Source organism: Fusarium subglutinans, assembly GCF_013396075.1.
Source record: "Fusarium subglutinans strain NRRL 66333 chromosome Unknown NRRL66333_c0000002, whole genome shotgun sequence".
NCBI lineage: Eukaryota > Fungi > Ascomycota > Sordariomycetes > Hypocreales > Nectriaceae > Fusarium > Fusarium subglutinans.
Window position 1 is genome coordinate 463,861 of NW_023502065.1, and position 25,652 is coordinate 489,512.

General features: G+C 49.6%; 8 protein-coding genes across 8 annotated transcripts; 4 read left to right on the plus strand and 4 right to left on the minus strand.

The window, feature by feature from the left end:
- Positions 1 to 3,562: 3,562 nt before the first annotated feature.
- FSUBG_480 (uncharacterized protein) lies at positions 3,563 to 5,118 on the plus strand (the record flags this gene model as incomplete). Its single annotated transcript, XM_036682827.1, has 5 exons — positions 3,563 to 3,916; positions 3,975 to 4,055; positions 4,120 to 4,228; positions 4,291 to 4,862; positions 4,918 to 5,118. 5 exons carry the CDS (start codon positions 3,563 to 3,565, stop codon positions 5,116 to 5,118), a joined length of 1,317 nt encoding a protein of 438 aa, XP_036544003.1.
- A 766-nt stretch (positions 5,119 to 5,884) lies between these two features.
- FSUBG_481 (5 5 P-1 P-4-tetraphosphate phosphorylase 2) lies at positions 5,885 to 8,901 on the minus strand (the record flags this gene model as incomplete). Its single annotated transcript, XM_036682838.1, has 7 exons — positions 5,885 to 5,933; positions 6,089 to 6,096; positions 6,148 to 6,399; positions 7,283 to 7,417; positions 7,491 to 7,680; positions 7,799 to 8,694; positions 8,773 to 8,901. 7 exons carry the CDS (start codon positions 8,899 to 8,901, stop codon positions 5,885 to 5,887), a joined length of 1,659 nt encoding a protein of 552 aa, XP_036544004.1.
- A 1,404-nt stretch (positions 8,902 to 10,305) lies between these two features.
- FSUBG_482 (uncharacterized protein) lies at positions 10,306 to 12,053 on the plus strand (the record flags this gene model as incomplete). Its single annotated transcript, XM_036682849.1, has 5 exons — positions 10,306 to 10,391; positions 10,747 to 10,883; positions 11,264 to 11,469; positions 11,628 to 11,953; positions 12,011 to 12,053. The coding sequence occupies 5 exons, from the start codon at positions 10,306 to 10,308 to the stop codon at positions 12,051 to 12,053; spliced, it is 798 nt and encodes a 265-aa protein (XP_036544005.1).
- Positions 12,054 to 12,872: 819 nt separating this feature from the next.
- Positions 12,873 to 13,643, minus strand: FSUBG_483 (uncharacterized protein; the record flags this gene model as incomplete). The annotated part of the gene is made up of 2 exons (XM_036682860.1): positions 12,873 to 13,251; positions 13,312 to 13,643. The coding sequence occupies 2 exons, from the start codon at positions 13,641 to 13,643 to the stop codon at positions 12,873 to 12,875; spliced, it is 711 nt and encodes a 236-aa protein (XP_036544006.1).
- A 2,504-nt stretch (positions 13,644 to 16,147) lies between these two features.
- Positions 16,148 to 18,464, plus strand: FSUBG_484 (TOB3 (member of AAA-ATPase family); the record flags this gene model as incomplete). The annotated part of the gene is made up of 4 exons (XM_036682871.1): positions 16,148 to 17,036; positions 17,577 to 17,741; positions 17,792 to 17,857; positions 17,914 to 18,464. 4 exons carry the CDS (start codon positions 16,148 to 16,150, stop codon positions 18,462 to 18,464), a joined length of 1,671 nt encoding a protein of 556 aa, XP_036544007.1.
- Positions 18,465 to 18,692: 228 nt separating this feature from the next.
- FSUBG_485 (kinase-like domain protein) lies at positions 18,693 to 19,769 on the minus strand (the record flags this gene model as incomplete). Its single annotated transcript, XM_036682882.1, has 1 exon — positions 18,693 to 19,769. One exon carries the CDS (start codon positions 19,767 to 19,769, stop codon positions 18,693 to 18,695), a length of 1,077 nt encoding a protein of 358 aa, XP_036544008.1.
- Positions 19,770 to 21,248: 1,479 nt separating this feature from the next.
- On the plus strand, positions 21,249 to 23,541 carry FSUBG_486 (alkaline phosphatase; the record flags this gene model as incomplete). The annotated part of the gene is made up of 9 exons (XM_036682893.1): positions 21,249 to 21,707; positions 21,762 to 21,921; positions 21,975 to 22,145; positions 22,213 to 22,272; positions 22,318 to 22,459; positions 22,511 to 22,829; positions 22,881 to 22,976; positions 23,024 to 23,270; positions 23,321 to 23,541. 9 exons carry the CDS (start codon positions 21,249 to 21,251, stop codon positions 23,539 to 23,541), a joined length of 1,875 nt encoding a protein of 624 aa, XP_036544009.1.
- A 177-nt stretch (positions 23,542 to 23,718) lies between these two features.
- FSUBG_487 (beta-tubulin 2) lies at positions 23,719 to 25,438 on the minus strand (the record flags this gene model as incomplete). The annotated part of the gene is made up of 6 exons (XM_036682904.1): positions 23,719 to 24,115; positions 24,172 to 24,962; positions 25,039 to 25,078; positions 25,137 to 25,178; positions 25,233 to 25,258; positions 25,427 to 25,438. The coding sequence occupies 6 exons, from the start codon at positions 25,436 to 25,438 to the stop codon at positions 23,719 to 23,721; spliced, it is 1,308 nt and encodes a 435-aa protein (XP_036544010.1).
- Between the last annotated feature and the right edge of the window lie 214 nt (positions 25,439 to 25,652).

The following is a 25,652-nucleotide window of genomic DNA, read 5'->3' on the forward strand; positions in this document are numbered from 1 at the left end:
AGGGGGGAACAAGACGGTTAGTTCAGGGGCACACGTGGTGAAAGCACGTTTGTAGCAGCTGCAGAGGAGAGACAGAATGAAGCCATCGTCAACGCCAATTCGCGGTTCATCAACACCATCACAATGTGGTTTGAATGAGCGATATTACCTACATACCACCTAACTACAGCTGCAACAGCTACAAATGGCCCCCGCTGAAAACGAGGCTGGCTAATGCAATGAAACATTGATCGGATCTGATCTCAGATCAACACGAGGAGATCTTCAAAAAGCCCATCAAACCAAACGGGGAAACGAACCGGAAGCGCCGTTCGTTTCAATGGCTATCGAATGACGCTCGCTTCATGCATAATACATATCGAATATGACCTGTTCTCGGAGATAAAAAAAAGGAAGGAAAAATCTCACTCATATCTCAATTGTCCATCGACCCGGCCCCCGGGTGTCGGTTCGATCCTGATATGCACGCAAGATAAAAACGGGCTGAGAATGCAAGACAATCCAAGTCCAGCTAGCCACGGTCCAAGAGAGGACTACCCCTGCAAGCCTTGTTTCCTCCCAACGGCTCTGGCACTTTTCTCACAACGGTCGTTGTCTCGGCCCCTGGAACCGAAAGCCCCGGGGGATAAGTAAGAATGCGTACAGAGATGTTTTGATGGGATACACAACAGGTATTATATGCGATGCATCGCGGAATAATACACGCGTTCTTGATCAAGTGATTACACGTACAGTACGTCCCAGCAAAGTCCAAGAAACAGGGTTCTTGTAATTGACGAATTGTCTGTCTGCGGAAAGGATTCCCCCTCCGCAAAAAGAAACGTGAGTGACAGATCACTCCTTGCATGAGGACCCTCCTTCGCATTGTTTCCCCGAGAGAAGAAGAACAAGAGAAGAAGAAGCCAGAAGCCAGGAGCTGCTAGAAAAAAAACAGGCTTTACTCCTTTCAGTCGAACCAGCGTCAATGTGCGATAGCCTTCCCGTGACGTTCTCACCAATGCATGTCTATTGTGCCGTGTGTGGAGACGTGGAGGTCGTCGAGTGCGTCATGTAAGGTATGTACATGTAAATGTATATGTATGTCTGTATGTAGCTGGTTCGTGCAGCATGGCGGCCTCGAGATAGCCGATGAGGCGAACTGAGGGGATCTTGGAAAGTGACTTGGGCTTGGGCTTCGGTCGGGAGTATGTTATATTGTTATGGCGAGAGAGTTCGTCATTTCCGTGGTGTTCATCTCCTGAAAAGGGAAACTCGATCTTCTGCAAACAAGAATCTGTAACCCGTTAGCCCGTGAGCTCCTCCAATCTCGTCTCCGTCGAGTCTTCCCGAAGCCGACATTACCAGTTTGATGATCATCTTAGATCTAGCACCCGTTTTCTCCTTCTGATCGTCGTATTTCCCAAAAGCGATATCTGCATCTGGTCTGTTCGCACGCAAGTATGAGGTTGCATCTCATCACATGGCTTGAGCCACACACACATACCATGACTACCAACACACCCTCCCTCGCTCCCCCCCACGACCGTTTTCTGTCTCACTTCGTTTTTGACACCCTCTACTATACCGCACATCCTTGACGCCTCCCACGCGGGCTTCCACGCGGCTACATGACAAATGCCGTGAAACCACACAAGTCTGGGTAGCTGGTATGCAGTTACGTCCTGACGAGGAAAGGTGGCCTTTGTAGTTTCGAAAGAAGAAACGTTTTTCTGTCTTCTATCTCAAACGATGTGATTTTTCAAGGCGAAGAAGAAGAAATGAGAGGGAGGAGGAGCAGACAGCTGACGGGAGCGGAAAACGGGTTTTGGAAGTGGGTGTCTCGTTCGTTCGTTTGCTTGAGCAAGGCTCGACGGGAAAACAAGGGGTGTCCTCAACAAAGAAGTTAGCAGATGCATATTATGATGAGAGGAGATGCTGGTGAAGACGTCAAGATGTGAGTACTTGCATTGCGGAATATGATTCCCGGTGGTCTGGATGCTCAAGTGTTATGCTGGGTACCGAAGTCGCAGCATGACTGACTTGTTTGATTTTCTCTGGCGAAATCGACCGGACTGGCTGCCTGTAGGTACGCGTGCGGATAGTACAAAGCAGGATAAAGAGCTAGTATGGCCGTTAATGGTGGAATGATGCTTCTCTTGCGAAGTGTCTGCATTGGTGCTCCGATAAAGATTGAACTACTGCGTCTGCTACGAGAGATATCCGAATTCGGTTTGGTGGAGAAGTTTGGTGTTTTCTGGGTTCCTGGATTGCGGCGTGAGCACTAACCTATTCCATAAACCGCCAAAAAAACGTTACATCGAGCAATGTCACTACAGATCTAGGTACGGAGGCTTCTTTGTTTTGGTGGTCGTTGCCTTTGGTGGTTTTGGGCTCTGTACTACTTTGCTACTGTGCTACCACGGAGTTGAGCTGCCGGTATTCTGGTAACTGGTCCTCTCTCCCACGACGTCTTTCACTTTATCACCGCCATTCCGGACAGCTTGCAAGTGCCACTACCTCCGTCTTCTGCAGTGCCTGTGATTCACCCTTTGTGCTGGTGACAAGTCAATTATGCAGTGACAGATTACATCCATGGTGTCAAGAGGCATCTCGCCGTACCACACTCTGATCTGGCCATACTCACAGCCTGACAGTTGTACCTTGAACGAATACCCCCAGCATCTCCACCTAAACTACGGCTTTTTGAGACGTCCATGGTGCATAGCCTTTATCAGAGTTTACACGATCTCAGTCTGCATCATGTAGCACGTCAAGCAATAGATCACATCTCATATTACATCCAATACCCATGAACCGCCACATCTCCTCTCTCCTCTCTCCCCTCTCCCTCCCCTAGACATCACGACAACTGCAAACACTGCAAAGTCCCGCTCTCATAAGCGGGTCGACCTACCCGGGCTGGCTGCCCCTGTCCCCGCCTGCAGACGTCACTAGCTCCAAGATCCCACTAGGGCCCAGATCTCAGCTGCAGCTCAACCCACCCCTGCCAGCGATGTATGTATGTATGTATGTATGTATGTATATATGTATGTACGCACAGGGCTGCTGGGCCTGCCTACAAGGTATTTCGGGGGGTAATGAAGCTCCCCGTGTGGAGGCAAGTTCGCAGGTCTAGGTGCACGTACTCTTCCCTTTTGGGCCTTCTACATCCTCCAGTGTCAATAGGTCAGGGGGGGACTTTGTGATACTGTTCTTGCCTTGGTGCTGTTGAGCTTGTGCACTGCTCTGACTGTCTATATCAGAAGCCCATTTCCCTCCTTTGACCTTTGACTATCCATCAAGTCTGCTCCTACAACGATATCCCATTGTCTACTTCTCCCTGTCTCGCTTCTACTATTGTTCCTTGGCCTCGTGCACTGCTGCCTTGGCCTCTTCTGCTCTTGTCCCTCTATTGTCGTCCATCTTCTCAGTCCCTCATTGGCCCTGTCGTCATAATTCGCACCTGTCTGGGGCCACTACTAACGCAGAGTGGCTGGTGACTCCACTGAGCTATTGCCAGTGACGATAGCAACAATACGTTACGTCTGAGTTCCTATTGAGCACTTGCAGAGCAATAGGAACAATGGAAATGGTAAAATTTGAGGACGAGAGCTCTCTGGCTCGTCTATATAACGCCGCAACTTGGCCTGGCTTCTACTCTTCTTTCCTTCCTCCTCATCACTTCACATCTCAGTCTCAGTCTCAGCCTCTGCCTCTGCCTCTGTGCCAACAACACTTTTTCCCTTCCAACCCTTGTCTCTGCGCTTCGAGCTTCACCTCAAGTCAAACCAGTAGCCTAGGCTACTCAGGTGTGCTTCCTCCCCTTACACTATCTCGCCTTGGCATCGCATGTGCTGACTTGGACAAGATAACTTCACACACAACTTCCTCCCGAGTCCACCGCCATCAAGTCTTTCCAGCGATTATAGCTGCCCAGGTATTATTTCCCTCTTCCATGCTGCAGGTCTTTACAGTCCTGATCTAACTTGAACAAGACTGCTTTCTACACCACCCACCCCCGAATCTGCCTCCGCCCATCCTCCCCTCCCCCAACATCTACCGCAGTCTTTACCAAGGTATGTCTAGTCTTTCATCCCATAGCGCTCCAACTTGGCTTTTTTCTGACTTGCCAAAGACCAGCTCGCTCCCATCAAGGCCGAGCCCTTGCCCTTTTTTACACACAACTACCTCTCGCGTCTGCCACCTTCAAGCCTCCCTTCAAACAACAGCTGCGCCTGCTGCGCCTCCTGTATGTTATATTCCACTCTCATTTGACCTGTATCTTCGGTGCACCATACTAACCCTGTACAGATTCTCCCACCAGCACACAGTTCCCATCTCCTCCCATCTCCTCCACCTCCGACCACCAGCAAGAGGCAACGTCTTCCTCTCCTGATTCCGCCAGTCGAAAACCTCCTGCTGCTGTAGTGGGAGGCTGGGTGGGAGCCAGCCAAAAATCTCCTGCTGCTGACGGTGCGGCCCCGAAATCTCCTGCTGCTGAAGTGGGAGGCTGGGTGGGAGCCAGTCGAAAATCTCCTGCTGCTGACGGTGCGGCCCGAAAATCTCCTGATGCTGTAGTGGGAGGTTCGGTGGGCGGCCTCAGTAGAGTCTTGCCGGCCCAGACCCGGGCACAGAAGATCCGCGCGGTGCTCGACGAGTACGAGATCACCTCCCCCTCCCTCATCCAGAGACTCATGCCGGTGCCCGTCGCCCGAGAGGAGAAGCGAAGCTTCGTCCGGCTCCTCCGCCTCCATGGCGTCTCATACGCCGACATCAAGAACCTCGGGGAGCTCAGCACCTCCCTCAGCACCCTCCGCGGCTGGGACCGCATGAAGAAGCCCCCCTCCGATCGTCCTCGCACCCCGCGCTGGACCGCCAAAGACGTAAGTCACCTACCTCTATCTCATATCAAGACATTGAACTAACATGGCTCAACAGGTCAAAGTCATGCATCTGGCCGTGGATGCGGTGGTCAGGACAATGGAAATAGGATCCCCCGGCTTCTGGCGTCGCGTGGAGCAGGTGATGCCCAGGTTCGGGCCCTCACACCCCTTCTCTGCCCAGGCCATCGCGGCCAAGTACGACAACCGAAGTCGGGGTGACATCGCCCGGCTGAAGGCCAACACCATGGCTCAGTAAATAGCTTTTGAGTTTCCTGGCGGCGTTTTAATGAAGAATAATGGTCACATAAAGATATGAGACCGATTACCGACAACAACTGTCTTTGGTGATTTGCTATACCTTATCTGATATCTCGATGTGACATGTTAGTACACAATACCTTGCACTGCGATTCAACATCCTGGAGGGTTGAACTAAGTATCATTAATGAGGTTTATACACAAGTCTTACCCAGACTGTAGCAATTGACAGGTAGAGCGCTATGAGGTGTATACTTTATCCGGATGGAGGCTATATAGATGTATGGTGATCATGAGAAACACGGGATAGCAAAACGTGTGTGGTGAGTCAAAGCATGGATGGTAGAAGTCATCGCGAGAGTGAGTTGAGTATGACTTGAATGTTCTAGACTGCGAGTGAAGATGGGTTTGGAAAGCCAAGTGAAGTGTTTCGATAGTTTGTGTTTGTTGCTATTTGTCCATTCTTGTTCTTCGTAATCGTCCTCATCCCTCACAGCCTTCCCACTGTCCCCAATCTGCCCAGCTTCCCTTTCCCCTTGTTCTTCGTAATCGTCCTCATCCCGACAACCTGTCAACCCCTCGACCTTCTCACCACTTCCTGGGTCCGCCCAATTGAAAGGGCTCCGTCATTGGACTTTCGCTCAACGTCTTGACCGAGCCCCGTACATTCGCGACGCGCCCGTACTCGGCATACTTGGGGAGATAGGGAAGCTCGTTTGCCTCGCAGTAGTGTTTCCAGAAGGGAGCCCATTTGGCCCTGAGATTCAGATGAATCTAGCATCGTTGAGGGCGAGGTCCTGAGCACCATCTAAACTACTACGCGCAGTGAGGTGATCTAGGCATGTATGTAACTTATGATCACCACACGGAGCTTAGTTGTTTAGATGGTGCTCAGGACCGCGCCCTCAACGATCCTGGATTCATCTGAATCTCAGGATCAAATGAGACTCCTTCGGATGATGCCTCACCACCCCCCCTGCGTTCAGATGTTAGTGAACTGATTCGATGAGGAGCAGAAGATACTTACATCACTGCCAGTTGAAGAGGCACCAAATATGCCCCCTCGGAGGTCCATGTTGTATTTGAAGGTGATGGCAACATGCTTGTACAGCTTGGTCATGCCAGCATCCCGGATCGCAGCGTGCTCGCGCTGCTTCTTGGCGCGAAGGCCGCTGGCTAGGCCTGAAACCTGAGCAACGGGAGGTAACCTCTCGCCGTGGACACTGGAATGGTAGAAGCGGCGTGCTGCGTCCTCCTCTTGAGGCGAAGACCCTCTTCTCTGTCAATGTAATAGCGCTTGACGATGACACTCATTGATTCCACAATGTAGTTTGCTACCAGAAGGGTCGATTGCACTTGGCTGTGGGAGAGGGTTTTGTCCCTCCCCATGACCTGTTGATGTCCGACGGGGAGGGTTGCGTGGACTGGAGGTCGGAGGGGATCCGTCTTTGGCTTTTTGCTGAACGATGTTGACGGAGTCCCCTCCAGTATCACTGTTCTCTTTTTGACCAGTCCTCCGCATTTTGTGCCCCCTCCCCGTCCTTGACATCCCCTCCAAAACCAACTGTATATAGGCAGCTTGAGGGGTCGCCGCCATGAAAGGGCTCTGTCCTTGGCGTTTTGTGTTTTTCAGATGGGTTGACAGAGCCCCTTCAATAATGTCGGTGTTTTCGTTTGGGCGGCTTCCCCTCCTTGCTCCCCGTAATCACCTCCATTTCCACCAACTCATCACCCCCCCACACTCTGCAAGAGCTATGGGGGAGCCACTCAGATGGAAGGGTTCCATCCAGGACCCGTTGAAAGGGTCAGAAATGGCGGTTAGTGGTAGTGGACGGACACCCCTCCATAGTATCACTATCGTTCTCCTCTGTGGCTCCCCCCTCCTGCTCTTCACAATCACCCTCACCAATGACCAATACCTGATCTTGCAGACTTCCACAGGTGCTATTTTACCAGCCCCCCACAGAGGCAGCTCCTGGGTCTGGTCGTCCCCAAGGAGACCGCCCCCGGAATCGGTCGTCCCTAGAAGAGATTTGCTGGGGAGGCTGGTTTGTCTTGGTCGAATTCGAGGTCGGCTCCCGTGCAGTGGTGCACCAAGTTCTGTGTGGTGATTATAAGCTCTCAGCCACAGGTCTCAACTGCAAATAACACATCTAGCTCACAACCCAGATTTGCTGGGAAGCAGACATCCCGGAAACCTGAGTCATGAAAGCATTACCCTCAGGGGTGGCAAGGAAGTCATGAAGCTCCGCGACGCGAATACCAAACCCCAAGGCAGCCTTCCACTGCGTGCCTCTCTGTACAGCTTTGTAGGCTCCAGACCCGGCCGGTCTTCGATCTTCTTCTTAGCAGGCGATTCCTCAACGGCACTCGAAGCCCTAGCAGAGCTTGTAGGCCACCAATGGGTTCCATGTTGCTTCCGGTGCGTCGGCTCTCGCGTTCTCCGCCGTATCGGCCACCGTCACGGTGTTGTAGAGATGCAGTCGGGGCTTGCCTGGACCGCCAGCAGATGGGCTCTGTGGATGACTGGCTCAAATGGACACGCCCTTTGTAAGGTAAGCTGCGTGGAATGTGTTTTTGAGAAGTGTAGTTTTGAGTTGAGATAGCTGACACTCGATGCTTACAGCGCACGCCTTAACTCATGAGGATTTTCAGGCTGCGGGCTTGCCGAAAACTACAAGCGAAGCGCTCCGCCATTATCAAATGTGGTTGGCACTCCGATGTCCCGAAGAACGTTGCGTAGCGTCTGGGGATCTTTCTTGAGAGCTTCCCACTCCAACTCGTTCTTGACCAGTGCTGTGCCGGCAAGGAGAGTGCCGTTGAGAGCGACGGTACCAAGTATATCACCGTCCTGGCTTTGGAGCTTGACGCCCTCTGCCAGGCGGGGGCAGACAACAAGTGTGTCTTTGGTCATGGCCATGTTGTAACTGATTCTTGTGGGACCCTCAGCGGGTGCTTCTTCAGGGTGGAGGGGATCTTTGGTGTAAACAGCAACAGCCCGGCAGGCTTTGCGGTAGAGTCGGAGATAAGTGGAGTGCAACTCCGCACCAGACATACCAAGTTTGATGTCTTCGGCAAAGGTAGCAAACGGAACGATCTTAGTTTTGAGTTGATCGGCGAGAACAGACCAAGGAGTGTCAGTCTCGAAGCCATCTTTCATTCTGGCGATGGGGAGGAGTTGGATGTGACGATGAGGTTGGCTGGCACCAGAGTGGTCACCGCAGTTGAAAAAGGCAAAGAGGCCATCACCGCCGCCGAGTGTGCCATCGCGGTGGCCTTGTTCTGCTTGGGTTCTTCTGGCAGCTTCATATGCCTCAATACAGGCGAGTGTGGCCTCAAGGTCAGACTCTTCGAGGACATGAGTTTGGGGCTTGAACTCGGTGGTGGCAAGAATGAAGTGCTCGGGAACAACAGCAAACTTGTTCAGCACGAGATAGTGAGAGGGCCCAAGATCTGTGACCTTGAGAGCGGGGAGTGGGTTCTCAAAAGGGTCAAAGGGCTTTTGAGGTTTGGTGAGGTCCTTTGGCGGCGGCTTTGGTTTGTTTGCCAAAGAAGGTGAGAAGCGGAGCTGGAACTGGTTTTCATGTTAGCAGTGGTTTCGTAGATTTATGGTGCTCATTCATCCAGTGAGCAAAGATAGGATGACACGTACGGGGATGGAATCAACATTGAGGATGACGACTTGAGTGGGGAAATAATGCAAATCACCCTCCGAGCGAGCCTTTGTGAAAGTGGATTTGACAAGCTCAGGGAGATTTGAGGGGGCTTTGAAACGAGGCATGGCTGTAGATGTAGTCAAGTTGGGGAAGATGTGTGAGGTGAGGTGAGGAGGTGGAGGAGGAGGTAAAAATGATGGAAGCTCCCAAAACTTGGAACTCGAGCTACCTTACCCATGTCTTGGTGAGATCCGTGGGGTGAGCTCGGCAAGTCAGGGCTCGCTCCGGTTGGCCCAAGAGCGTGTGCCTGGCCCCTCTTCCCCTGTCGTGGTCCCATAATTCTGTGTGAGCTCCCTGTAGCGTCCCGTCATCCTCCTTTGACATCACCCCCAACACAGAAAGTCACTTTCAGCATGGCTTCTTTTTTTAATGCACATTCGTGAATAGATGCAATTTTTCGTTTGATTTTCATTCCCCGTGTCGAAATCTTCATACCTTCAAAACTGCATCAGAAAAGACCGAGTTCCCGCCTCTCTCTGGCCGGATGAGACACTCCTGATTTCCCCTAGCAACGCGTTGCCTATGAGCAAGTTACTGCCTAGCCCTTTTCTATCATCTTCCCACACCTTCCCTCCGATTTGCACCTCCAACACAACTGACAAGTGCGAGCATCGGAGATGAAATCCCCCCTCCCCCCTCCTCTTCCTTCTTCTCTTCCTCCACCTCTCGCTTCTCCCTCTTCATGTCTGAGGCAATCTCTCCACCAGACACAATGAAGCACGAGAACAAAACGCGTCTTGATGTCTTCTCTTTGCCTTCATAGCCGATCTCTTATTCTCATGCCTTGAAGCGCGCTGCCTTTCACTTCTACCTCTTCCCTTCGTCTCTTGCGTATATCAAACGCCTGAACAGAAGGGCTACCATGCGCAAAACACCATCTTCTCCTACTAAAGACGCATCATACGGCACCTCTACCACTCCATCACATATAGCGGCCAAGTGAGCCCTCCACGTAAGTACAAATCCCATATTCGTCGTTGACTCCCACACCTGCAACCAGTTGGCGCCAACTTTGACATCGCTACGCGTCTTATCCTTCCAAACTAACAAGTATCACAGAAACAAACAAACTCTTGCAAGAAAATTCCCTTTGTACTAGAGCCACCAATACCTCTGCTCATGTCACGAGCAAAAGACTCGCTTTGACCAAAGAAACCTCTCTTCATTTCATCATCTCCCCTGCCCCTGCCACAGGCTCCCTTCCCACGTACTTTGCCTTAAAGGTTGGTAGCACATTGCCCAACTTGGCGACTTTTATTACCCATTTCCTCCAAATACCAAGCACGATGAGAAGCACATGACTCCATCCACGAATCCTCGCAAGAGTGTCAGAAGTTACTCCCTTTTTATCAGAGCTGAGCTTGCAGCCTCCACCTTTCTACAAACAATCAGACTACCTTTCCTCAAGTCGCTTCCTTCACTTCATTCGGTAAATCATCGACCAGAAAAGCACATCGCATCATGCCATAATGCTCCCTTACCTCACGTTGGCGGCCAAGTTTGATGGACCCCAACTTATCACGCAACACTTGTCATTTTCCACGCGAAACCAGAGGTAAGCACATCCCACTGTCCTCTGACTATTACAAAGAAGCTGACAGATAAGTGTTCTAGACACACAACTACCCCGCATATAAGATCATAGCGGTGGCCTTCCCTCCCCCCTCTCTCCCCACGTCATACTTGACTGTGGGTGACCCTCAGACCCGGACCTGGGACTGTACCCTCCTTGCGCTGCCATCCTTTGATGCACGCAGGAGGTGAACCTCAACCCCCGCGCTTTACTTGCGTCGGGTGATAGAAAGGGGCCCAACATGGCCGCCAGATGAAAGATGGTCTCGACAAGCTGAAGAGATACAGCGCTGAGGCGGCTGGGAGGCTTCGTCTGATGGTGGATCGGACGAATCCAGCGTCCGTGGGGCCGCAGAGTCTGACAGCGAGGGACCAGGGGAATGGGATCCCCCCAATTCCCTTGCCGATGATTCTTCGGAGATTGAGTCCCAATTCGCGGCCCGCGCAGAGGGCAACTCTGAGGTCAGGAAGCGATGTAAGTATTTCGTGTCCCCTTATTAAAACAGATGATTAACATTTAAACTCAGGGGGTTGACAGGGAGGCTTGAAACGTCGAACCATTTAAACCTTTCACCCCTACTTTTAGTTCTTGGGGGCTGAGATCTTTAGGTCTCACCTCTTGGTTCGCAAGAGTAGGGGTGGAGGGTTGTATGGTTGGACATCGTCCACCATCTTGAGCAGGGAACTTGGAGTAAGTTATCCTCAATCAAGCCAAAGTCATCATCTCATATTAACCTTTCACCTTGTAGGAGGAGACCATCGGCTCCACCGACGGTAGCCTTACCCCTACCCAAGTTCTAGCCAAGATGGTGGCGACGCTCCTCTGCCGGTCGCAGAAGCTCCATCGTGACTAAGCCCACAGTCAAGGAGGCAAAGGAGGCAAAGGAGCGCAGAGACTTGGAGAGGGAGCCAAAGAAGACTGCAAGTCAGCGGAACGAGCCAAAGTCTTTCAGAGACGGAGGGAGTTGAAGAAGACTGCAAAGTCAGCGGAACGAGCCAAGTCTTTCAGAGTGGCCGAGAAGGTCGAGCACTTCTCTAGCTCCGGACAAACCGATTTCAGGGTGAGAGAATGAGGCCTTTATTGGTCGCAACAGCCGGATGTTGCCGGATGTGGAAGAGCCCATCCACATAATCATGGGCAGGGCAACCTCCAAGACCATGGACGCCTTCGTGGAATTTGTTACCATGGACCGGACTGCGTAAACACAGGCATCCCCAGTACGCTGTCACGCCGGAGCGCGCAGTTTCGTGGAGGTCGACGACCAAGCACCCCTCCTTTCTGTTTACCTCTTCTCCAATCTTCTACCTCTTCTCCTTTTCCTCTTCACTACCATTCGTCGCCATAACAATGTCTCCCCCAACCGTTAGCGGCGATGCGATGCGTTGTACTGAGACCATGCTGTCTGATGTGGAAGAGCCCATCCATATAATCATGGACGGGGCGACCTCCAAGACCATGGACATGTTTGGGGAGCTTGTGCCTATGGGGGATGTCATGTGCTGTGCTGAGAAGCCAAGTTATGGGTTTTATCTTACTTACCGTGGGTAACTAGGGGCCACGCATAACTTAGCTCTCAGCACAGCACATGACATCCCCCATAGGCACAAGCTCAACGAGCATGTTCATGGCCTTGGACATCTTTAGATCCCACCAGTCAATCAAGGCAGTGCATCCACTGACCAGGACGCCCCCGCCAACAACCAGAATGGGCCCGTCTCTATTCGTTCTGATAATGAGACCTCTATGATCAACATCGACTCGGTTTTCAATCCTGACAGCAGCGCTAATTCGCCCTGCGAGGCAAAGAATCAGTTTCGCAGCAGGATGATCCTGTCAACCTCACCTCCCGAAGTGCGCGCGATGCGAGCATCAGTTTTCAGGTCTATCAACTCAAAACAACACTCTTAACCATGCCCGCCATGGACTTTCGGGGAATTTTTGATCTGAGGAACTTGCTAGTAGTATGGGAAGGGGAAACATCATTAATCTCACGCAAGTAGCTGAGCTCAATCAATCATATACATCTTTGACTCGTACACGTTTTTAGCCATTTTGTTTTCCCAAGTGAAGTCTTGATAGTTCAACGGCGAGCCTAACCTTGTAGTCGGGGGTCTCGTCTGCGAGGATAGCCTAACACAGGATCAACATAATGGACCTCTCTGCGTAGTTCAAGCCACTTCTTCACTTGTAATGCTGCCTAGTCACGACCAGTCAAGTTCTGTTTGTCGAGAGTCGCTTTTTGATTCCGTCAGCATTCTACGCCTGGTGCTCGTCATCCGCAAGGCGCCGATCCAACCCATCATTTTCACCATCACGAGTTTAATGGTGTAGCAAATGAAGTAAGAACTTCCAAACAGTCAAGAAAGAAATGCCATGCCATTTACTATACACCTCAAGCATACACCCTTGTTCGTGGTTGCTTCAAACCATGCCTTCAGCCTTTGAATCTAACAAAGCTTCCTTCTAAACCGTCTTCTTGTCCTCCTCCACAGGTCTGAGCATGGCAGGCATGGACCACTTTCCTTCGTAGAAGCTCACAGTGCCTAACTCTCTGAATCCCATCTTTTCATAGAGTGGCCGTCCTGAAACACTGGACTCGAGCGTCGCTGGAACTCCCTCCTCCTCACAGCGGTCAAGGCCCCACTGGACAAGACGCTTTCCGATGCCGGTTCTCTGGCATTTGGGGGAGGTGGCTAGGAGGCCGAGGCGCCAGCGCTCATCGGGGTAGAACTTGTAGGCTTGCTCGGCTGCTTCTCCTGCTGCGATGCAGGCGTCTAGTGCGATACCGGGACCTGCTTGTCGAAGGGAGAAGCTATAGAACAATGTCCACGCCGTTTCTAGCCTGGCAATTCCTAATTATAGTGATTAGTTACACTGCCACTCTCGTTAATCCAATGTTGACTTGCGTTTGTTCCAGTTATCTCCCTGCCAGCTCTGAGCGATATCACTCTTTCCGCAACGACACCAAACTGCACAGGCAACAAACTCGCCCCTTTCCCCACCCTCTCCCTGACGGCGAGCAGCTAGAAGCACAGAGCCTTTTCTACCGTACTCCTCGACGAGGGTCATGCGCCACATGCTGCGAGCTGCGTCGGGATGTTCATGTCGACCAGGGACCATGACGCAGAATAGATCGTCTTCCATGAAGGCCTCGCAAATAAAGTCGACAAGCTCTTCGAGTTGCTCACGAGAGCTTATTCGAACGATTTTGAGAGCTGGTTTGCTAGGTTCCATTATTGAAGATATCTGGGGATAGTAATGTGTTAAAGTCTGCACTCAAGACAGCAATGACTGGCTATTGATATAGTTTTAGGAAATATGAAGTTAATGCCATGTTTTTAATCTCATTGCTTGTAGCGTAAAAAGCGGAATTTTGATGAGTTCTTGTCGTGTCATGCCAGTCAAAGTGTTCAATGCATGGTTGATGCCTTGTTGCCTTCGTATTCCAAATCTTGGCGCTTTCCGCGGCTTCCACGGATGCGACACCCCTGTCTCTCTGCCTCTGTCTGTCTCACACGAGGCCTCTTCACTCGCTGATTTACCAACACTTTATTTGTTCTTTAGTCAATGGCGAGGCAGAAGCAAACATGAGATTTGGTGATTAATCTTAGGGCCAAACTACAATTTATGCTTGGTACCTGGCGATGCTGAAAGAAACCGATACTTTGGGCATTTCGCTGACTCAACACTAACACCCAAGTTCGAGACTCGGGTACTGTCTCTGCACAGCGTCAAGCTTTGGAATTTTGGAAGATTCCTTAAATCGTTACGGTGTGAAATATATTGTGACTGTCTGGGTGGCTATTGTCAAGATAACCAAGACCAACTCATCACTCCAAGGACTACATAGAGTTGCAGATGAGAAGTTGGTTTGAAGAACACAAGTTTGGCGAACACGATGAGATTCTCGTCTCCTCTCCGAAAATCTAAACCGTATAGTCAAAACGGATGAACTAGCTAGGCCTTCTACCATTACCGTCTCTGTGGCCAGATGTTGAAATGTACTAAAGCTATGTCAACTTAAGTACTAACCTACCTTATCAGAGATACTGCGTAATCGTGGTGCCAGAACTTCCGACTCCTTCCAAGGTAGGAGAATTGGGTGATGACGTTGCCTACCTACTCTGCAAATTCAAAAACCTCATGTTAGATCTTGGTTTAGGATGAGAATGTGTGATTCATGGTTGACTGGGCGTTCAACCCCGAACGACAAACTTCTGTATACGACCGGGAACTGGCTGGAAGAGCTACTCGGAACCAGTGGCGAGCAGGCGATAAGCGCTCCATCTACGGACCTCGATGGATCCGATATTCAACTAACAGCTGAAATCAAAACGACTACTGACATGGAAATAGATTCACCGGGGTTTGGAACTGGTGAGGCCTCATTCGTTGAGTTGCCCAGCGAAGCAACAAGTGAACCTCAGGATCCGATGCAGGCAGCCCGGAAACGTCGTGTAGACGATGGCTATGATACCGGTGAAAGCTCTGGACAAGTAAAGAAGCGGGCGAGAATATCACAGGAGTCGTATAAGCGAGGGATCAAGCGTGGATTCTCAGCTATCAGTTAGTAGAAGTATGGGTAAGTCTCAGATAGGAATACAGTGCTTGGTCTGAAATGAAAAGATAAATGCTTTTGTTTTTGTATGATTAGATCAGTAATAGACAAATCCCTGTATTATTGGATCTTTTTGGTATTATTGAGACGTGAACGGTTTATAGACAGGGGTAGAAGAAATTATCTGTTTTCTAACTTGGTGACTTAGAGTCAGACGTGTTGTTTGCAGTTGAGTTCATTAGCATAGTGCACTGAGCAACGCCACGCTGGTAACACTGACAGAGTCAGTGGTCAGCTTTAATGAGGTAGCATTTTCAAGACCTGCAAAGACTGGTAATGCTTGGCTTGGTAGTCTCAGTTCATTGGGCAGAAAGTACGGGTAGTGAGTAAGACTTATTCATGATACGGAAGAACAGGGTACCAGCATCTAGTTATAATCCCTGATGATGATCAATTCAAAGAGCTGTCACTTTTTCGGATTGGTTCCGCCCCTAAGCCGTTTCTGGTTCTACAGCACGGCTTCGTCCCCGTCGTATTTCCCGGGAGGTCCGGACTCTGGAAAGCCTCAAAGAGCTGTTGTTCATGATATACGAAGTGTCCAAACTGAAGTTGATGCAGCAGTGCGGCAATGCAGGCCTGACAGCAGAGATTGAGGCCTGCGCTTCGTCATTTGACAATGTGATATGTAAATATGAGCTATGTACAATCGGAGCTGAACAAACTCTACACCCCCTTTTTTGATAGGACGGGGTGGGCGGGGCCACGCAATGATCAGAAATCAATAGCTTGGCCAGCTTTTAAATGACGCTTCTTCATTGGGTCATGATTGGCATCCTTCTTTGGGCACCTGCAGATCGCCAATCAGCTGTTGGGCTCCGAGCTCCTTTTCAGCTGTCTTTGTTCCTACGAGGCGTATACGGATACACGCATGTTCAATCGCAGGTCAGATCACTTACCTGCAGGAAGAGTGGGCAGTTTGTCGCTTCATTGAGACAAGTCTTCACATGCTGGCGCATACTGCGCTCTTCTTGCTTTTGGGTCTGTGCTAGAACTAAACTTCAAAGGCTGATCCTTTCATTCGGTGAACAGTGAAACCTTACTTGATCTCAGTCGACCAATTACTTTCATCAAAGGGAGTTCTGATACTAGTTCGCGCACACTCCTATCGTGGGTCAACACCATGGGCAGTCCTTGGTTTACGCGCTCAGATGAGCATAATCAAAAGAACCAAGATCATCCAAACAACTCGAGTAACACCGCAGAAGTGGGCATGGCTGCTGAGACTAAAGATATCTACCGGAAGAGCAGTTGGGACCCTTGGCAAGAGTGGACGGACGATGAAATCGGAATCGATGGAAGATCATCCCAAGCCTCAGCCAAATACGCACTCATTGTCCGCCGCGAGAAGGAACATGGCGAGATTGATGAATCAGTGCTCTCGCTGCATTCTATCACAGTGCAGAGCCCACTGCTCAAAAAGATTCTCGGTCCGGTTTTCAAGGGCTACAAGGGTATCAACACCAACCTCAAGAAGCTTGAGTTCCATGCGCCTTTCCGAGAGTTCTTTTATAGATGGGATGAGTTCAAACAAGCCGACCCGAGAAGCGATCCTAATGATTCCTCTGAGGAGTGTTCGCATTACAAACTTCTGGCAGATATCATTCATGCTGAGATCAAGCCGCGTATTGAACAAGCCACAGATCTTCTGAACAACGGAGTCATATCCTTTGATTATGTGTGGACACTCTTTGAACCCGACGTCGAAGTCTACACAAAGATCGAGGGTCGCGATAGGCTGTTCAAGTTGAGCAGCGGGAATTACTCCAAGACACCAGATGGAGCAGTGGCATACGTGCTTAATGTGCGGTTCATCGATACCGATGGAGACACCTTTGGGTACACAGAAACAAGCTTGACCATATCACCTTTTGAGAACGTCTTACCGATTCTGGAGCTGGATGTTATTCCGGCACGTCTATGCCCCGATATTGATCAAGTCAGGGAGCGACTCATTCAGCGTGGTCGACTATTTGAGAGCTTGCAAGGGATCAACCATAAGACGTACTCTGGTATGTATAGTCTGTCTCATACAGCTTCAGGGATCCCAAGGCAACGTCATGTATGTCAGAAGCTCCTTGAATCCCTTTTTCGGTCTTCTCACAGTTGTGTAGGTGACAAATGAGCGGATCATCATTGACTGCAGAACATTTTTGTGGTTTAATCGCGGTACGACTGGTCCACTTCATCCACTTGAGGCTTCGAAAAGCTTTGTGTTTCGTGGGAATGAGCAATGTAATGATAAGTCGGTTGGTTCGATCGCTCATGGACCTCTACCAACAAAACCACACGCCACGAGGGTTCTAAGCAATGGCTCAAAAAGCTCACGTAAGTATTCTGATCTCAGTACAGCTCGAATGCCTCTTGATCCAGGAGATGAGGCTCCGCGAGGCAGATTAACAGATGCTAATCATCTCAAAAGATGTATCCAATAAGGTGCTTTCAGAAAGCCATTATGCGCTATGTACGAACGCCGTGAAAGGATTCTGCCTGAAAACTAAAGAATGGGGTATGTTGGCTCAAGGTATTTACCCAAGACTGTTTTCTTACAGGAAACTTAGGACTATTCGACATTGAGCTCGTTCAAGACGTTATATGGAACTCAACAGCCTTTGATCAGCTTGTTCTGCCGCACGATTACAAACGAATTATCCACGCGTTTGTCGGTGCTCAAATGTCTGGCCTAGACGATTTTGACGATGTGATCCAAGGCAAAGGTAAAGCTATCGAGATGAAATAAATATTGAACTTGACTGATCCAATGCAGGAAGGGGGATTATAATGCTTCTGAGCGGAGAGCCGGGAACTGGGAAAACTCTCACGGCTGAGTCTGGTGATTACTCCGATGCCTTGGAAGCTGACCAAAGCTTGCTAACATCATCCTCTTAGTTGCTGAGATCATGCAAAGACCACTTTATAATATGAGTGCTGCCGAGTTGGGTGATGTTGCACAAGAGGTTGAGCAGAAGCTAGACTGTGCTCTCGAGCTCTCGACAAGATGGGGAGCAGTCCTCCTGCTTGACGAGTGCGATGTCTTTCTCGAATGTCGAACTACGTCAGATATCAAAAGAAACAAACTCGTTTCGATTTTCCTTCGACTCCTCGAATACTTCGAGGGCGTCATGTTCCTAACGACCAACCGAGTCTCGGCTTTTGATCCGGCTTTTGAGTCTCGGATTCATCTCACTATTCACTATCCTAATCTGGACTACACGAGCAGGCTGCATATTTGGAAGACATTTGTGAATATTGACAACAATAGAAGTGGCCTTTCTGGAGATGAGCTCGATGAATTGGCTGGTGTTGAGCTCAATGGGAGACAGATCAAGAATGTGGTCAAGACGGCAAGACTTCTCGCAACGCACGAAAGGACTGAGCTGGCTATGAGCCATATCAGCACGGTTCTCAGGATTAAGAAAGGTTTAGCAGGAGGGTCATGATCCAGAAGCTTGTGAGATACCATAAATGGCTCTTCTATAGAGTAAAGAAATAAGTCTAATATTTTGGTCAACTAAGACACGTTTCAACCCCCATCTCTAGATTACACCAGTTGTGTTGCATTTGGTGTCATCGTGTGAGGCACGTGATGTCCACATCAGCTGTCAGGATCCTCATGCAACGACCAGAGGGTTCACGAGGGTAAAAGCCGACTACCTACAACGAAGTCCTCATGCAGGCGCATCCTTTCCCTTGATATCATCATGAGCAGGGCCCTTCAGAGCCTCTTCGATCCATCGCCACAGCCGCCTATCTCCAACGAATCTCGGGTTCATTTCAGCCATCAGCGTTAGCTTCCTCGCCACAGCCAACCTCTCCAATTTGTCTCCAGAGAAGACGTCTTTCTCTCGTTCTTTCACCTCAGCGTCTGTCAAATCATCTTCCTTCAGCTCGGAGAGAAGCTGCTTGTTACTTGGGGCCATAGCCCGCTGATGAAACAGCCAACCAAAATCTCTTAAGTCAGATGGATTTTCAACTCCGGTCTTATAAACAAGATCATACAACATTTGAAACAGGGAAAGATCCTGACCAGATAAAAGACGTACCAAGCGAGAAAAACTCCACATCATCTCACCTCTTCTCCACATGTCCTGGCTGATGTTTAAATATTCTTCTGAAAAACCGGCTTGAAAAGCAGCAGTGAGAGTTGCTAAAGGTGGTTTTGAAGAGCCTGCGAGCCCTGGAGTCGCTAATAGCTCCGTCATGGGACCTGTTATAGCAGAACCCCAATCAATAATGCATGTGACGTTTAGATCTTCATCAACAAGTACATTTCCCGTATGTAGATCAGGATGTGATATGGTGAAAACAGTCGAACCAGATGATAGTTCTTGTATCATTTCTTGGAGTATCTGACCTGCAATGCAGTAGTCTAGTCGATTCTTGCTACCCTCTAGTTTATCGCCGACGACTATGAAGTCGCCTCTTCTATCGGCAGCAGCCCTAAAGCTGTCCCATGTCGGGTAATCAGCTGGTTTGGGCAGTGGCGAGAAGAACAGGTAAGGTGTGAGTGGTAGCTCCTCTGCATGAGCAGTAAAAGTTGATATCAAAGACCGGAGGTAGAGAGTTTCGTCTTTAAAGGGACCTCGTTCTATTTCCGTTTCAAGGGAGTCTCTTGACTGCCACGTAAAAACAGGGGATAGACATTCACCCACTGAAAATCCACCGGTATCGTCCTCAAATAGCGATCCAATCTTATCGAAATGGACCTTTGAAAGACGAGACATAATGGCACCAAGCTGATTCATGATTCTTTCGCGGTCTGATCGGAGAGTGGGAGCTGAGATATGGAATATCGGATATTCGGAGGTTGGACTACAGGCTCTGTCCAACGATAATCCGACAGGGGGCGGCCAGAAGCTTTGCTCTGAAGGATATAAGGTACTCCGATGTCATTATCACGAGTCCCGCTGTATTCCATGTCATTATAGGACTTCTTTTATCCTGCTTAACTGTATCTTACCTATAAGAGTAGACTTTCGGAACGGGGATCTGGCAATGGGTTTCAAGGTATTTCAACGTACTCGCTTCACTTATGAGTATCTTGGAGGCAGTTTCTTCTGAGAACATATGTGTGTCGTAGCGAGGCGATCGAAACACCCATTCTAGCCCATCATCAAAGGTTATGAATATAACCCAGTTCAAGCTACCGCTCTTGGGGGTCTTGGATTCATCGCAGGTACAGGATTGACCTCGAAGTTTCTCTGCAAGGAAAAGGAGTGCTTCCAGGTTGAATTTTGCCCACCGAAATATTTTAGGCCGAGGCGGTGGTACGGGCATGTTATCTAATTTATATACGGGTAATTCTTTGTTGTTGAGAGTGAATAGAAGCTTGAGGATACAGAACTTAGTTGGTATATACAGGTCACGTGGTAGCTAAAAATAGAGAGAAACAAATATCACGGGCTGTTAATTGCAGTACAGCCATGACCAACAGCAGGTTCGAGTTTATACAATGCAAAATAATTACAATTATCTCAGTAAAAAAGGCAGTATATCTCGTGGCAAACACCAAGGTTTTGTGAAACTAGGTTTTGTATCTAATACGAGTCACAGAAGTGGATGAGTGATTGCCCAAATTACCTAAGTCTCCAGCCCTGAACAGCCAAGTCTGCATTTGTGTCGGAGAAATAATTACATAGACACATACATAAGAAGGGCCTTAGATAGGGAGCTAATTAAATAATGCCCAGAATCTTATATCATCAGATCAACACTCGCTAAGTCCTTCTGCCGTTATCGTCTCCACTCCTCGATCTCAATAGTAGCACCTCCAATCAGGACACCACAAGACCTCATAAATGCAACCAAAACAACCAATAAGATCCTCAAAACACACCACGATGTCGAAGTACACCAACACCAAGATGAAAACTTCCGAGCCTCCACGTGGATTGCAGCCAACCTTGGCATTCGATGCTTACAATCCTTGTCTTTCCTACTGGTTACTCAACATTCAACAACGTCACATCGCTACCTCTTTCGTTGACCGTGACACCAAGGACCCAGTTGCACCAAACCAGGGCCACAAGAGTGGTGATGCAATACACAGGACGAAAAAACGTGTACAGGCCTGGCCTGTTTGTTGGCTACCGGCATCTCGGCGGCAATATGGACGATAACGGAGGCGGGGTTGGGATGGAGGTCGCTAGAAGCTTAAAAAGAGACGTATATACGCAGGATAAGCTTGTTTTTTGTCTCATCCAACGGCTTTTGTCATAGCAACTATGAAGTCTGCTGCCTTTCTCTATGCTTGTGGCCTTCTGGCTACAGCTGTGATAGCTGAGTTCGACGGCAACTTGAACTACGCCAGTCCATCTCGTCGTCATGCTCGTCTTGGAATCGATGTTCCGTTGGTCAAGCGTCGATCTCTGAAGCGTGGTAACACTCCTTATGATCCTTCTCAGCTCAACTTCACCCATGGAGTAGCCTCGGGAGATCCTTGGCCGCAGAGCGTTATCCTCTGGACTCGTGTTGCACCCTCCACTAAATCTGATGACAGTGAGAATGTTGTGAACGGCACCGCGGGACATTACAGCCATGAGACTGAGAAGTACATCAAGGCTGATCCTCATCCCATCTGTGTGGAGTGGAAGGTTTATGAGTCCAAGTCTGCTTCTGGAAATGGGAAGACGGCCGCAAGTGGACGAGCCTATACTACCTCTGATATCGACTACACTGTCAAGGTGAGCGCGGTCTTTTGGAATCGAGACTGAGATATCTTGACTAACAACATCTAGGTCGAAGCTGATGGCTTGAAGCCCCTTACCACTTACTACTACCAGTTTAAAGTTTGTGACTCTAATGTCAAGAGTCCTGTTGGACGCACCAAGACTGCTCCTACCGCCAACGATGACGTCTCTAATCTGAGCTTCGCTGTGTTCTCCTGCAGCAACTATCGTGAGCCCACTTCTCCCTTTGATAAAACTAGGAGCTGAAGCTAATCGTTCCAGCTAACGGCTACTTCAACGCTTATGGCAACGCTGCCAGAAAGGACGAGCACGACTATGTTATCCATCTTGGAGATTACATCTATGAGTATGGAGCAAACGGCAGCCGGGCCAGCCAGCCCTCTACCGAGATCTTTACACTTCACGACTACCGAACTCGCCATGGACAGGCTAGTCTCTCCACGACATAATTTTTTCAAAGAAAATTTGCTTACATGAATATCTCACTAGTACCGCACAGATCTCGATCTGCAGCTTCTGTCTCAGAACTTTGCTTGGATCCCTACTTGGGATGATCACGGTGAGTCCCGCAGATATAGCCCTAGACTTATCTAACATTTGGCAGAGTTCGCCAACAACGGCTACAGAGATGGATTCTCTGGTCTTAACAATACTGAAGAATCCTTCTTAAAGGAGGGCCGCAAGGTCACCGTTGACACTCGAAAAGTTAACGCAGTCCGAGCTTATTTCGAGTGGATGCCCATCCGGTAAATATCAAAACCAACCCTACTATTAGCTTCATCTAACCTCCATATCAGACAAACTGATCTCGACGATGGTCTGCGAGTCTGGCGTTCTTTCCAAATGGGCAAGCTCCTGGATCTCATCATCCTCGACACCCGAAACTATGACCGCAGCATCACCAGCCTCGACTGGAACGACAACTACATCGACATGATCCGAGATGATCCCAGCCGCACTCTCATGGGAGGTCGACAGGAGAACTGGTTCTATCGATCTCTTAGTAAGTCTAAGGACCGAGGTGCCGCTTGGCGAATCGTTGGCAACCAGATCATCTTCTCGCGTATCACCGAGGATTGGGGTAACGGCGAGGTTCTGCCTGGTGACAACTGGAGTGTAAGTAAATGCCCAGTCTTTTGGCTTTGTTCCGAGTACTGATCTCTGAAGGGTTATGTCGCCAACCGAAACAGAACTCTTGAGCATTTGTACGATAACGATATCGGAAACAACATCTTCCTTGCTGGAGATAGCCACCAGAACTGGGTATGGATTATTGCCAACCTCACCTTAACTCAACTGATATATGTCAGGTCTCGGATCTCGTCTGGCTTGGAACCAAGGAATATGACAACAAGACTGGCGCTGGAAGCATTGGTGTCGAGTTCGCTGGAACAGCTGTCAGCTCTAATGGAGTCGGTGGCCCTATCGAGCCTGCAGCCGGTAAGGCTGCTCGTGCCAGAGTCCAGAAGAACCCTGAGCTTCAGTGGCAAGAGGGTTATTACCGAGGATACTTCATCCTGGATGTGAACGCTAAGCAGGTCTCGTCCCGATTCTATGGTAAGATTCAAACACCTGATCACTCCCATGCATCTCACTAACACATTCAGGCTCTCCTTCTGTTGCCTCTCGCAACTCCTGGGATATTCCTCTGGCTAACTTCACCGTCGTTTCTGGCGACAACCACTTGAAGCGTCCTGTTGCTGGTGGTCGTGCAGAGTCCGGTGCTCTTCGGTACGGAGAGGTCAAGCACACAAATCTCACTCTCAACACTGAGACTGGCGAGTGGAAGAACGTTGGCTTTGACACCATGTACGTCAAGCATGATTAAGGTATTTCAGAAGTTAAAAAGGACCATATAATTATGAATCGGCTACAAAACAAAGCCTAATAAACCAATTTCAGTTTTGAATGCTATATATGAACTAGAAGGGGATGAAGTATTTTGGGGGTAATAAAGAAATAATAAGCCGAATAGTTTATCATCTTAACCAGTTCTCCAATCCCTCTAGCCCTCGTACTCCTCAGGCTCACCCTCACCCTCGTACTCCTCAACCTCGTCGTCAATCTCAGCATCCTGGTACTGCTGATATTCGCTGACCAAGTCGTGCAAGTTGGACTGGGCCTCGGTGAATTCCATTTCGTCCATACCCTCGCTGGTGTACCAATGCAAGAAAGCCTTGCGACGGAACATGGCGGAGAATTGGTCGTCGACGCGCTTGAAGATCTCCTGGATGGCGGTGGAGTTTCCGACGAATGTGGCGGCCATGGGGAGACCTCTGGGGGGAACGGAGCAGACCGAGGTTTGCACGTTGTTGGGGATCCAGTCGACGAAATACTGTGAGTTCTTGGTTTGCACCTTGAGCATCTGGTCTTCGATCTCCTTTGTCGATAGCTTTCCGCGGCTAATCTCACGTTAGTTCGTCTCATCTCATGCATCTTTTTTCAAATCAAAACTTACAAAATCGCGGAACAAGTGAGGTATCGACCGTTACGGAAATCAGCAGCAGCCATAACGTTCTTGTTGTCGAAAATCTGCTGAGCAAGGCTGGGCACGGTAAGATGTTGGAAGCCCTGCATCTTGCGACCGGTCAAAGGCGCAAATCCAACCATGAAAAAGTGAAGTCGAGGGAACGGAATCATGTTGACAGCCAACTTGCGCAGATCAGAGTTGAGCTGACCGGGGAATCGGAAACATGTTGTCACGCCGGCCATAACTGTCGAGATCAGGTAGTTAAGATCGGCGTAAGAAGGATTAGCGATCTTCAAGGTCTTCTCGTAAATGTCGTACAAAGCCTCGTTATCGATACAGAAGGTCTCATCGGAGTTTTCGACAAGCTGGTTCAATGACAAAGTGGCGTTGTAAGGTTCGACAACGGTATCAGAAACCTTGGGCGAGGGCATAACGGAAAAAGTAGCCATCATACGATCGGGAAACTCCTCACGGATTTTCGACAGAAGAAGCGTTCCCATACCGGAACCGGTACCACCGCCCAGAGAGTGAGTGAGCTGGAAACCCTGGAGATGTTCACAGTTCTCGACTTCATGTCGTACAACATCGATGGCCTCCTCAACGAGCTCAGCACCTTCGGTGTAATGACCCTTGGCCCAGTTGTTACCGGCGCTAGCATTTCCGGCGACGAAGTTGTCGGGGCGGAAGAGCTGGCCTAGGGGACCGGCGCGGATGGCATCCTGAGGACCGGGCTCAAGATCCACAAGGACCGCGCGGGGCACGTACTTATCCTTTGTGGCCTAAAGGGAGACGGTTAGTGAAAAAAAGACGGTGAGTGAGAGAGAGATTGGGGAGACGCGCCTCGGCGAAGTAGACGTCGATGCGCTCTCGCTGCTGGTCGTCGGTTCCGGTGTATCTTTGAGAAATTATTAGGTTGAGGCAAATAAGGGTCACCGACTCTTCATTTCACTTACGAGCCGCTACCGTCAACGCCATGCTCCCCAGAGACGGTTTGCCTGATAAAGCGTTAGTCTCTGCACTCAAAAATAATCGCCTGAAGTGGTATCTACCAGAAACTGGAGCCGACTTGGTTGCCCTGCAATCATGATATCAACTCAACACATGTCCCTCAAAGCAGAAAAATTGGTTGGGTGGCCCTTACACATTGGCCGACTTGAACGTGCACCTGTCAAACGGGGGTTGGTTAGCCTCAGTCAAACTCAAATCCGCGATAGCGAATGGGGGGGAAAAGTCCAAGTCTCACAATCTCACGCATTTTTGCTGACGTTTGCCTCTTACGCGTACGGGGGTGCGAGTACGTGACGTGGTGAAGGTATCGAGGAGCTGAGCTGACTTGAGGCTTTGCCAAAGGAAGACGACTTTATTGACCAAGTGGTAAAAATGGTGCCTAAAAAGTAAAATGAGTGAGAATTCCGGTGCCTGGCGGTGAAAAGGCGGTAGCCTTGGTGTGGTCTGATTATGTACATAAA